Source organism: Ceratotherium simum, chromosome 9 (assembly GCF_057802395.1).
Source record: "Ceratotherium simum simum isolate JZ-2026a chromosome 9, ASM5780239v1, whole genome shotgun sequence".
In the NCBI taxonomy this organism is placed as follows: Eukaryota; Metazoa; Chordata; class Mammalia; order Perissodactyla; family Rhinocerotidae; genus Ceratotherium; species Ceratotherium simum.
Genome location: NC_141908.1, coordinates 19258668 through 19272006, shown reverse-complemented (window position 1 = coordinate 19272006; position 13339 = coordinate 19258668). Strand labels below are relative to the sequence as shown.

Sequence of the window (13339 nt, the reverse complement as noted above, 5' to 3'; positions counted from 1 at the left end):
TATACAGAAATCATACATCGACAAGAGACATGATTAATAATAAGAACAGCTTCAAGAAAATTAGAACTCGAAGGCACAAAGGTAGGCACATCACAATGTTCTCTATATAAATTACTTATAAAATATATCTAATGAAAATGTATAGCATGCAGAGAAGAGTTAAGTGTAACAAAATTTCACAATAAAAAATGAAAAGACACATTTAAATGAAGATTAAAGGCACATTAGGATGTGGAAGTGAAACTGGACACTTTCATATTATACAAGTAACATTTTCTGAAAGGACTTCAAAGACCAGGTAACTAGCAAGGCACAGTACTAATTACTCTTCACTTTAAATCAACGTCCCTCTTCCTAGAGGGCAAGATTCAGGTCCTATGCATCTCTGTAACTCCTATCATACCTACCAATCAAATATACTAGCAGAAATTAAATAACATACATAAAATCCACCCACCCTGGTCTGCTCTCTAATGTCTCAAGAATAATTTGGCAATAAATTCTATTCTTCCCTAGTGTTTTCCAGTCTGTTCCTTAAGTCAGATGTTAGACAAATGTAATCCAAATGACAGTTTCCTACCGCTTTTGCTACTTGGTGAGCAGGCAATGGTGCCCAGCCAAAACAGGGTTATAATTTATATGCCATCTGACAAATTTTTCTCTGATTCAACAGCATAAGGGCCAGTTCTGACTAGCCTAGATAATATCAGTGAAATGACAATAATGGGGTTAAAATGGCATTCCTCTGCTCCCAAGGAGCCACAGATTGACAGCGATATATGTACCACATTTTGTTAAAAGGAAAATTTTGAAAAAAGATTACTTAAAAAATTGTGGCAATTAAGTTGTCAGATCAGAGCTGAGATGTCTGCCATTTCTATAGTCTGCTGGTTTTTGCAAAGTAAATTAAGGCAATGGAGAAGATAAGGGATTGAAAAAGGAAAACCTGATTTAATGATTGAAAATATATGGTTTTACTTTTCCCAAATGGTTGCTCTGATACACTCCAGCACTATTCACTTAATTCAATGAATAGTTTCAAAAGGGAAAAATATACCTAAATATACCCACTAGCTGTAATTACAAAGTAATATGACCAAATATTTTAAAAAGAGATACTGTAACTATCACCACCATCAGAGTCATCTCGGCAGAGTCATTTTCTTATTCCAATGATCCGCCATTTCTCTAATCATTTTTGAGGCTTTTATGCTATTCTTTTTAATGTTGTCAACCTTTTCAGTGTTGGCAAAATTTCATTTTTTCAGACAGGAAGTGATTTTTGAAAATCACTCAGAGCCAAGGCTGATAAATAAGGTTACCCCCAGCTCAAAACAAAAACAGCCCCAATAAAACAAAACGTTTCTAAAGTGCCAAGTGATTTTAAGATATAGCTTATAATTTAAGTTGAAAGCAATTTCAAAATGTGATAGCCATACAGTCTGAAAAATAACAGCATCATTGAAAAAAGTATACAGTCTCTTAGGGAGACTCATTTTAAGAGAAGGAAATAACATTTATTGAATACCTATTTCATGTTAGGCACTATGCAGGAGGTACTTGACACCGTTGTCTCATACGCTTAGTAGCTATAGAAGGTCACACAGAGAACACATGGCAGTGGAGCACCTGAGCTCTTACTGAGAGGTATAACTTGGGGCATCCTTTGGATTAAAGGCGGTATCATTACTCTATAGTCACAGATTAAATATCTAGAAATACTCTTCTTTGGAAATATACTTAGAAGGATGTCTTATGTAGTTGTAAGCTCCAATTCACCCTAATAACTGGTACTATGTCTATCAGACCTATGGCTCTGGGGAAAGAATAGAAAGCCTAAACCCAGATGACAGCTGCCACCCCAGGACTGCACAGACCTGCACTGACCTTAGTGAGAAAAGCAGCTAAAATATCTTAGGATTTGAATAGTCAACCTGAAAATTATTTCATTATAAAATATATTTCATTACAAAAATATAAATCTTCAGGAAAAAATTAGGGTTTATATAATCACTATAGTAAGACAATATAACAAATATTTTAAGGAAGAGAATAAATTAATTTATTTCTAATACAGGGTAGAAATACTTTTTCAGTATATATGCATCCCTGACTTTAAAAAATCACAAAAGATCAAATCACATAATCACATTCATGAGCATTCATCACACATCCACCCACAGAAACGCAGGAGGTGAAGAGAGATATAGTACCACGGAGTATTGCTGGGAGGGTGAGACTGGCAGGAGCGGGGATGGGTAAGGGGCTGTAGAGTACTGAACAGGCTGTGAAGAGGACTGCAGAGGACGAACAGGCTAAGAAATAACAGGTTGGCAAACAACGTTAATGTCAGAATCAAACGTTAGAAGAACTGCATAAAATGGAACACTGTTTTGGCAATAGTTTAAATACATTTATAAAGTCATTTTAAATAGAACAATATAGGAAATGACAAAAACATTGCTAGATGAAGAAATTCTACATGGTAAAATTCTTGAGAACATGTCTATACTTAAATACATAATTGGAAAGATAATTTTTTCATAAAAATATTTCTTTATTAGATTCACTGAAACAGGTAATTGAGACATTTCAAATCCTATTATCTAACCAAGACCCCTGGTTAAGTCAGTAAAAGCAAAACCACTTCTCCTTACTTCCTGGGTTTGATAAAGGGGCTGCTCTACTTAGCTATATAACAATAAATAATAAAAGAAAATCTTCACTCATTCTTATTATCAGACAGTAATAACTTAATTAATGCCAATTACCCTCTCTATTTGATAAGGCATGATTAGATACTCTTTTGGAACCAAAGTGCCTAAATTTTAGCAAAGAAAAATGTACTGTGGGTACCATTAAGAATAACAGCCTGAAGAACAACGCACACATACATACAGGCACATGCACACACACAAACGCATCTCTTTTATAGAAAGATTAACACACTTTTCTTATAACTAAAAATTTTTAACTAAAAATTTTTATTGAGAGAGCACATGTTAGGAGCTGAGAAACTAGTTACTTGAAATTTTTTCACTCATGAAATACTCCTGCATGTCAGGAAAAAAAAAAAAAAACGTTTTATGTTTCCCAGGGGCATTCAAAAGAGAGGTGTTTTAAAAAATGAAAAATGTTGTAATCATTTCTAAATCTCAGGGAATACAGCTGGCCATCAAGAGGCTAACAATGGCATCTGATTTAGTCTCCCAATCTTATATTTATGTAGTTTATTACAAAGGGGTAATATACATATTGGCTTAAAGACTATCATAATCCACTTTATAGGTGGCAGTCAGGCTAAGGTAAGTTAAATGACCTGTAGACAGCCATGTAAGCATGCACTGGAGGAACCCAGGTAAGTTTTATCTAATGAAAACTCTTACTTTTGGTTAAAATGTATATATGTGAATCTCCCTCTGGACACTACTTCCAAAGAGAGTAATTTAACAACGCTAAATAAACTAAATGAATAAGATTGCCAAGGGAGTAATCTAAATAAGGAGAAATTCTTGTGACAACTAAGATGTATAATGATGAGTTGCACTTTTACCACAAAACCAACACAACAGTTTCTAAAAAATCAAAGGCTTAGATTAGCATAGAATCCCCCAAAAAGCTAGAATTAAAGTACAAGTACTAAAAAAACAAAAGCTGAGAGATCTATAGAGCAGCCACTGGTTCCTCACTAACCTCTTGACTAGAAATTAGCAGGCTTCCTAATGGATGACAGCACATATCAAACTAAATGAGGCGCAACAGCTTTAGAACTTCCAAGTACAGGCTATTCGATGTGTTATTAAGTCAGACAACCATTAAGACATAACTTTTTTCCAGACAACTTGACCTACTATGTAACTGTCAGATGAAACAAAAGCTTTAGTCTGCTGGGGAATAAAAGAAAGAAGAGTACTATGAGCACCAAGGGTATAAATGAATGTCTGCCAGAGTGTCAAGCGGGAATGAGAAAAATGTGGGCTAGAAGACTGGCTGATCAAAGTGAAATTCTGACACCACTTAGAAAAGAAAAAGCCTTAGCACTCCCTTTTCCTACTTATATTGCAACTGGCTGCAAAACAACATCCACTTAAAGTGACTGGTTTCAAGAAATGTAGCCCGTCTGAAGCCTTTGGAAACCATGGCATTATCTTATTTGGTTATTTGAAATTTCATGGGTGGATTATCTCAGTGTGCAAAAGATAGTTATTGTTCATCAATTTGTTCATCAATTCTTTATTTTTGTATCTGATGAATTATCAGAAACACTTGAAGCAATGCCAGGAAAATCAGCCATGGAGTTTGATGCATACCTCAAGATTTCAAATTATAGTCCATTACCGCAGCTATTTCTAAACTAAGCTGCCTACACCTTCACTTAGGATTGTCTTTTACAACTAAATCAAAGTTATTTCTAAGAGATAATAATCTGAAATATATAACCATGGATAAACCCTTAGAATTTCTTGAAGCTGCCAGACTAACATTATTTCCACTGAATGAAACGAAATGCAAATGAGTTTTTTAAAGTTCCTGGTGAAACACACAGCAGTGCAAAATCAACCGCACGATAGCAAAATGAAAGGGAAGCTCTACAAAATCAAGTTGAGTGAAGCCAAGGCAGAGAAGGCCAGGGAGGGTATTTTATGCAGTCTCAGATGTACCTGAATGTATGTAATCAAATGGGGTTGGGAAGTGGATATGGCAGTCTTTGGAAATAGTTTTGAGACAATTTCCTCTGCATAAATGAATTCATTTGGATAGTCTTAGAAGCGCATCAATTTTTTCTATTGTTTTTTTGGTCTCTATTTCATTTATTTCTGCTCTGATTTTTATTATTTCCCTTCTTCTACTGATTTTGGGCTTTGTTTGTTCTTCTTTTTCCAGTTCCTTTAGGTGCATTGTTAGAAGCGCATCAAAAACCTAGAAGTTCTTCCACTTTAGATAAACTGCCTTGCCTAGTATTAGGAATCTTAATTGCCAGAGGAAGAATTATTTTCATGACTTTCAAAATATTTGATAACTTTATCAAACTGCTCATACTTTCTTCACCCCTGCAATACAAATGATATAACTTAGCAAAACTAATGAAATTTCTCCAATTCAAGTTTATCACCACACTTCTTTCACAAGAAATTACTCTGCATGTCCTCATTTGGAAAATATAATGTATTTATATTTCCTCATAGTGGAATATTTAGATAGTCTTATAGGGAAAAAGAGGTCTAACTAACTGTACAAACTGTCTTTAATATGTTACACAATTTTTAAGAGACAGAATCAAAGTAAAAGAGTTTACACTAGTATAAATCAAGTTCTACAAGGATGAACAACACAACTTTAGGAGAAAAGCCTGAATGTGAAAATGTATGTGTAAACTCTAAACGTTTATATACAAATTCAAAATATTAAGAGTGCTTTTGAGAATTCTAACTCTATCATTCATAGGGTTGGTGGGATGGGGAGTACCTTGCAGAACTTGAGCAACTCCACTCAGTTTCTTCTGACTGCCTGATCTGTGGAATCTTAAAACCACCCACTTAGCTCATTGGAATAATGAACAACCTTAGTTTTTTATTTTTTATTCCTATCGTCCATTTCTTGCTATCGTGAAATAGGGATAAAATACTCACCACACAGACCCATGAGACACAAAATTCCCTTCTTTCCAATATATGTTCGGTATTTATTGGCTGAAAAGCCCTTGAAGTTAACCTCTCTTCCTATGAGTAGTGAGTGGGACATCACTGGTGGAGAATACAAAGTTCTAAGAGATACTTACTTGGGCTATCTCAATTATAATTAGTGAATTTAGTCCCAAATACGCAAAGGCAGGTGAACTTAGCATTATGTAATCGTGGATATGTGCACCTGTGAGAAAATGTGATTAGCTGCTTGTTGTTGAGGTGGTGGGGGTGGCAGAGGTGGCTGTGGAGGTCCAGGCACTTGGGTTCTAACTGGTTGTTGAGTCATAGGAGGATTATACACAACTGGACTCCCATCTGGGTTTATGAAGGGCTGACCTGAAAAATTAAAAAGGGAAGAAAAAAATAATTTACAATAGAGACTGAAAATAGGTCATTCTACTAACAATCTACAACTCATATCTACAATCCTTATTCACAATTCCAAAAGCCTCAGGTTTTTGAAAACCAAAAGATTTTCTTAACTTGGAAAGCAAAGTCTGACCTTACGTGAGGCTATTAAGTCTTTATTTTTCCCACTTACAGTAAACATTCAAAAATTTTGCTGCAGTGTTTTACTATGGAGGTGCTACTCCAGAACCTACTGAAGTTGTTTTATAATACGTTATATTTTCCAAAAAACTCTTCCAAAACACATCTTGCTCAAGGGATTCAATTACAGGATCGTGGTCCTGTAGTAACATAATACATTTCAGTTTCAGGAAAAAAATGCTTGACTTCGGGATACCCCAAAATCATTAACTAGCCTCCGTTAGGTGGTGAGAAATATTTAATTTATAGACCACATCGCATATATTTAACTAAATTAAAACTAGATGAAAATTAAAATGGTTGACAGCTTCAAATTTCAAATTGTGGAGTTGACAGCAATGTCCTTATTTTATAACTTCCAACTTGCTAAAATTTATATTTATATTTTTTATAAAATTTATAATTTTTAAATTCTAAATAATTTTCTAAAATAATTTTTAATTCCAGTGAGCTTTATTCATAGATGAGAGATAAAATTAGACAGAACTTTAGTACTGATTTTGAGGCTTGTTCTTATTGCTTACTAATTATTGGGAGGATATTTTAAGTAACTAAGCAAAATAAATTTTACTCTCTATACACATATATTCTAAAAAACTTTTCCTTATTATAACAAGTAATATTTCTATCATGGGAAAATAACCAACAAATAGAGATCAAAAAGAAAATAAGTCCCCCATAATCTCACAGTTAACAATCTGAATACCTCTTCCAGACTTTTTTCACTGTATATATAAATAGATTCAAAGATTAGTATTTTTCCTTACTGTACACTAGATTATGCTTAAAAAAATAAAAAAGAAAGGACTATGTAAAATAAACTGACCATTGACTATGATACTCATTTGGAATGGGAAGAATATAGAAGAAAATAAGAGAAATTTGACTGAATAATAGTTTCTTAAATTGCCTTCAACACATCCTTTCTTCTATGGTAAACCTCTAATTTCTTTCTTAAACTTATGACATATAATAAAATAACATTTGGGAGAGAAGAATACACTGTTCCATTGCTATCAAGTGGGAAAAGTCCTCCAAAGTCAAATTATTTTCATCAGTTTCCTCATAAATTATGCGATAGTTATAGATAACTAAAAACAAGTCATGCTGCATATTTATTGATTATTAAATAATTTTGAAAAAAAATGGTAGAGAAGATTTGGGTGAAAGCACATTTAAAAGTAACTTAAAGGCTGTGTGAAAAAAGCTCAACGTGTTGTAATGCTGCTCTCAAAAAAGCAAAGAGATCAAGAAGGCAATTTGGACTCAAGAAGGCAATTCTTTTTCAAGTTGATCAGTTTCTCACTACTATTTGCTATTCAATTGAATCTTGCATGTCACCAAAAACATATTAACTAACCTGTTTTGATTAAAAAGTAACAGAATAATAGAAAGTAAAATATTAAATTATCTTATATCCTGCTCCAGGAAGTTTAGTAGTATAATAGAACTGAAGGATAAGAAAATAACTGTTAGTAAGTAAAAACTGAATTTCTGAAGTCAGTTATTTATGCTAATTCAATTCTTATAATAGAAACAAATGTTCAAATATTTTATCTTAAAAAATGATGCAAATGAAATCTGAAGGTATTGAGTTCCACACCATGGTTTTCTCTACAATAAACAAAAGGAAAGGTTCAGGAACACAAAGAGACCCTGACACTCTCACCTACATCTACCTTGCCCAACTACTACCATGCTGATGTGACCACATCAACTAAGTCTGTGAATTTTTAAGGAAGGTTATCAAATGATTTAAGGTTGTTTTGATTATCTTATCAAACAACTGAGTTATGTTATTTTGAATAGAGACCAAGACTTCTTGCGATCTTTTAAAAAAATCCAATTTTTCTATATAAGTCATTTTTGCCAATATACATAATGAAATGTATTATAACTACACCTTCTTAATTTCTCTGAGGTTCAGTTTCTGTATCTGTAAATGCAGATTCACCTACCTAACAGGGTTGTTATAAAGATTATAAATAACGTATTTAAAGTACCTAACAGCACATGACACAAAGTAAATGCTCAATAAATGCAAATTATTATCTAATTGCAAAGAATATGTGCTGTCAATATTAATTCATAATGACTACCTATTTTCTTTTACTAACAAGATGCCTTTAGCATTTGCTCAGTAGAAAACAATTACCATATTCAGAAGGACAATTACTTACAGGTTCTTTTCATTTCATTATATAATGAATAAGAGGCTTTAACTTTCTCCTTCTTCAAGAAATGGATACTATTTTCCCCAAGATAAAAATTGTTTTATCAAACAAAACTCTTTCAGAGGTGGTTGTCTCATTTCTAGGAAATGAATTGTTTTTTTAAGTATAGTTAGGCCATTTTTTATCCTAAAAGATGATGTCATGAATGTCATAAGGAAAAAATACTTTGATATAAATGTCTTTTTAACGTTTTCTAGCATAAAAGTTTTACTAAAGTTTAGGGAAAATGCTAATTACTCATGAAAAATAAAAAGGTGACAACACATATACAGAAAATACATTTAATGTGTATTCTTCAATTTTCAGATAATCCCTGATATCTCAACGGAAATAAACACCTTTTTCTGGATACCAACCTGTTTGTGGGTTGATCAGAATACTGCCAGGTGGTATGCCTGCCGCTTCCAAGGGAAGCAAAAAGAAGCTAGTGCTAGGAGACGCGACTTGCCCATTTAGGCCACCATCAAAGGAAAGAGAACTATGAGTGCTGACAGTTGGATAGACGACAGGTGCGCCATGAGAAGACTGGCTGAGAGCTGTACCTGGAAGAGGCTGCTGGATGTGAGAAAGAGAGCCCGTAGATGACCCTACACTACCAGAAGACTCAGAACCTAGGGGAGGAGTAATGAAAAATATGGATTTTTTAAACCTCATATAAAAATGCAGGTTCAAATATGTAACAATAAAATTCACATTGTATAACATGCAGTTATGACATAAAAGCATTGGCTATTTTTGATTTACTGTACAATTTTGCTTCCCCTTCCCACCATGAACAAGTTTAATACAGCAAACTGATCATGTAAGTTGTCAGAAAAGTCATAGCCAAAGCATGCAACTTAAGCAAGTTTATAATAACACCAGCCACAGACAGCCACAAAAAGCACATTACCCACATTCCCAAAAGGACAAAGTTATGTACATTTTACCTTTGAGATTAATACCTAGGAATATACAGATTATAATATTCCCCCAGGAAAAAGAACTTTTAGCACAGCCAAATGCCCCAAAACTCTTATATCAGAAACCCCTTATCTAAAAGAACACAGAAAGATTAAGAGTAGTGTAGGAAATAACAAAAATGATAAATTCTCTATGAAGAGAAACAAATGTCCAGATTCATTGTAGAATTTCATTTTCAGTTCATAATCATAGCATCTTCCTATAATGTAAAGTCAACTTTCAATTTTTTATCTATCAAGTGACAAAGATAGATTGAAAAATATTCCAAGTACTTATATTAGCATCAGTTTAAAATTTATTTCCCACTGTACTCAGTAAACTAATTTGATAATTTTTTAACTGCTTTCATGCCTGCCATCTATTTCACTTTCTATTACACAGACACTGAAAATGTCACTGACTTTCAGTATAACGGCTAAAGGTGGATAATGAGACAATGAAAGAAAGGAAAAGATTTTGAAAATGTATATACTTAATTAGGTTTTTTGTTTTTTTTTTTTGAGGAAGATCAGCCCTGAGCTAACATCCATGCTAATCCTCCTCTTTTTTTTTGTGAGGGAGATCAGCCCTGAGCTAACATCCATGCTAATCCTCCTCTTTTTGCTGAGGAAGACCGGCTCTGAGCTAACATCTATTGCCAATCCTCCTCCTTTTTTTCCTTCCCCAAAGCCCCAGTAGATAGTTGTATGTCGTAGTTGCACATCTTTCTAGTTGCTGTATGTGGGACGCGGCCTCAGCATGGCCAGAGAAGCGGTGCGTGGGTGCACGCCCGGGATCCGAACCCGGGCTGCCAGTAGTGGAGCACGCGCACTTAACCACTAAGCCACAGGACTGGCCCCATAATCCTCCTCTTTTTGCTGAGGAAGACCGGCTCTGGGCTAACATCTATTGCCGATTCTCCTCCATTTTTTCCCCCAAAGCCCTAGTAGATAGTGTATGTCATAGTTGCACATCCTTCTAGTTGCTATACTTAATTAGGTTTTGAATAAAAATGTTAGCTCTGGGATGGAGAATTCATCTTCAATGAATGAAATAAATATGATACACTATACAGATTGTCTGTATACAGATTGTATACAGAAGGATAACTTCTATTTTAAGTTGTGTCAAAATAACTAATGACAAAAACTGCATAAAAAAATCTTTTTTTCCTATTAAAAGAGTTAAAAAATATTTCTTTTCATCTCTGAAGATAATACAGATTATAAACAGTACATGTTCTTAAAATGTTTTAATTTGGCAGTATGTCCACATGATTTTCTCATGATTCATGCATAATTTTTTTCTGTTATGATGACTAAGTGGCCATTTTTCTAATAAATGCATATTTGGTACATATGCATATTTCTTATATTCATAAAATTTACCTATCTTTAGCAATATTCTATCATATACACTATGACATTTTTAATATCCACATTGTAGGTTAAAAAGGCGACAAGTGCCAATTCACAAGCCTTAACAACCTAAAGCACTGCCTATAGTCAGGGATAAAAAATACTCTGTCACCTTCTCATACACATCTCTCCCTTCAATTGTTATCTGTACAACACCATATGTCTAGGCTAACCCAAACAGGCTAAAGAGAGAGAGCCATTTCTGTTGACTTTCATGCTCATTTGGGGATAAAAATAAAGATCTAAAAAGATCCTAAAAGAGACGTGAGCTTCTTTAGTATTGAAGCCAGTTAGTGAAAGTGAAAAGAGAAAATGTTATGAGCCTAAATGTAATGTACTCTAAAAGCAAAGAAGCTAGGAGAATGAGGATGTTATTGAAATTTCCACTCACTCATAATAACCACATCATATTATTTTTCTTTAGTTTTTAAATTCCTCAAAAACTTCTCAGCAATTTTATTCACTTTTTGAATGGCAAATGAAGAACTTGATCATAAAAAATGCAATCAATAATTAATAGTATTAGCTGAAAATGCAATCAATGTTAAGGATCCCAGGTGAGAAACCATGCATTTTAACTATAAATAAGCAACGAAGAATTTCCAACCACCTCTGGGCACTCAAACAAGAGATGACACTTCATTGAACCAACCTGATTAAGTTTATGACACAATAGAGAATTCTTATTTTAATTGATGTTTGTAATCTCTCTCTCCTATAGAGAATGAATCCCAATATCAATAAACACATTACACCTCTTAAATACGTTGCTGGTACTCAATGCACTGGTAGGAATTTTGTATTTTAGGATAATTACAGAAGCCATATGATAAACAAAGAGCTAAGATAATATTAGGGAAAGGAATGTTTTGACTGCACAGTGCTAGACAGATATTTATACCTGTTTTTGAAAGCCTGCCTATGCTTTTGCTGCTTCCAGAACTATCACCTCTTGTCAAGACCGAAATTCCACTGAAGCTGCTGGCTTTGGTTACAGCAGGCTTGAAGTTTCGGAGAGAGCTATCTGAATCTGTGCTGCTCCAGGGTCGTGGTTCAGAGTACTTCAGCTCATTCTCAGTGCTGCTTTGATGGCTATTTGCTGATCTCCCAGAAGTATCTTTATTAACTCTGTAATTTAGAAAGAAAACTTTGAAAACTTAATAGAGACAAAAAGGGAGAGAATAGAGAAAAAAATGCTCAAATTTTTCAAGAGTGCATGAAAACACGCTCCTGTTACCTAAATATCTGGCGCCTCTGCTGGGTACTACTAGCATCCTCGTCTTGGAGTCTGTTGGCATTTTAATAAGACATTTTAACTTTTATTAGCATCAGATAGTCAGATAGTTACCAAAACAAATGTTAAAAATTCCCTCACCTTTTGTCAACAATATAATTCTCTTGGGAACACAGGGACTAGAAAGAAAGGATAAAAAAAGTTGAGCTTTTGTCAAATAGATAATGCCATCTATAAACCAATGATGACAGCAAAAATCATGTATAGTAATATTCAAAAAGTAATATTCAAAAACCCTCCTCTCCCCCAAAATCCAACATGGTGATAAGGGTACACAAAAAAATAATAATGGAATTTTATTTGGCTTGGAGACACTGCTTACTTTTAACAGATACACATCTTGAAGTCATTCATTTTTGTGGTACAAATAAATCTGAAATTCAAATATTCTCTTCCAAACAAGTGAACCCGTTTTCATTATTATATATTCAAGGAACACATCAGTCTGAGATTTCACTTTACTTACTCAAGAAATATTTTGATCACCTCTGCTTTGCCTGTGGCTGTAGCAGTAAACAAGCAGGTGTACCTCAATGCAACTTACAGCCAGACTCCTCTGATGCTATTAACCTAGCTCGGGCAACCATCATGTTTGCTTGTATTCTTACAATCGTCTTCTAACTAGTTTTCCAGCCATGAGTTTTTGCCCCTTTCATCAAATTTAAACAACAGAAGCCATAGCAATTTCTCTAAAATGTCTTTCTGATCTGATGAGAATCTGATCACGCCTCTTTCCTCCTTAATAGCTCCCTGATGTTCTAGCACAGGGGTCAGCAAACTATGGCCAGACACTGTTTTTACAAATAAAGTTTTACTGAAACACAGGCATGCCAATTCATTTACGTATTACCTACGGCTGCTCTCACATTAAAAAGGCAGATTTGAGTTGTTGCAATAAAGACTGTATGAAAAAGCCAAAAATACTTATTATCTGGTCCTTTACAGGAAAAGTTTGCTGACCCCTGCTCTAGCTAAAAGCCCAACCACCTTAACTAGCTTTCAAGGTCAAGTCATCTGCTTCCTGCTTATTTCTCCAATGTAAACTTTCCTCACCTCCTGTGTCACATAGGCTATAATAACCCAACTACTCTAAATCTTTCAATTCCTCATGTGTCAAGTTCTCCTTTATCTCTGGGCCTCTGTACATTCTGACCTTCTACTTGGAACACTTCACTCCTTTGGGAGTGAAGCTAACTCTTGGACGCTAACTCTCACTCT

The 13339-nt window shown here is 34.3% G+C and overlaps 1 protein-coding gene across 12 annotated transcripts in view; it reads right to left on the bottom strand.

The window, feature by feature from the left end:
* Positions 1 to 13339, bottom strand: part of R3HDM1 (R3H domain containing 1) — a 114530-nt gene that overhangs the window by 65033 nt on the left and 36158 nt on the right. For 8 of the 12 annotated variants that reach the window (XR_015553172.1, XM_087435097.1, XM_087435099.1 and 5 more), the window contains 5 exons: positions 12203 to 12240; positions 12065 to 12115; positions 11729 to 11955; positions 8824 to 9078; positions 5869 to 6020 (listed from right to left, as the gene is read on the bottom strand). Coding sequence is in view for 11 of the 12 variants with exons in the window: in XM_087435097.1 (XP_087291223.1) it covers positions 5869 to 6020; positions 8824 to 9078; positions 11729 to 11955; positions 12065 to 12115; positions 12203 to 12240 (723 nt within the window). In the remaining variant the exon portion in view is untranslated. Of the gene's footprint in view, positions 1 to 2213; positions 2316 to 5868; positions 6021 to 8823; positions 9079 to 11728; positions 11956 to 12064; positions 12116 to 12202; positions 12241 to 13339 lie in introns of all 12 variants that reach the window. The other 4 variants (XM_087435103.1, XM_087435104.1, XM_087435107.1 and 1 more) reach the window with 3 other exon arrangements.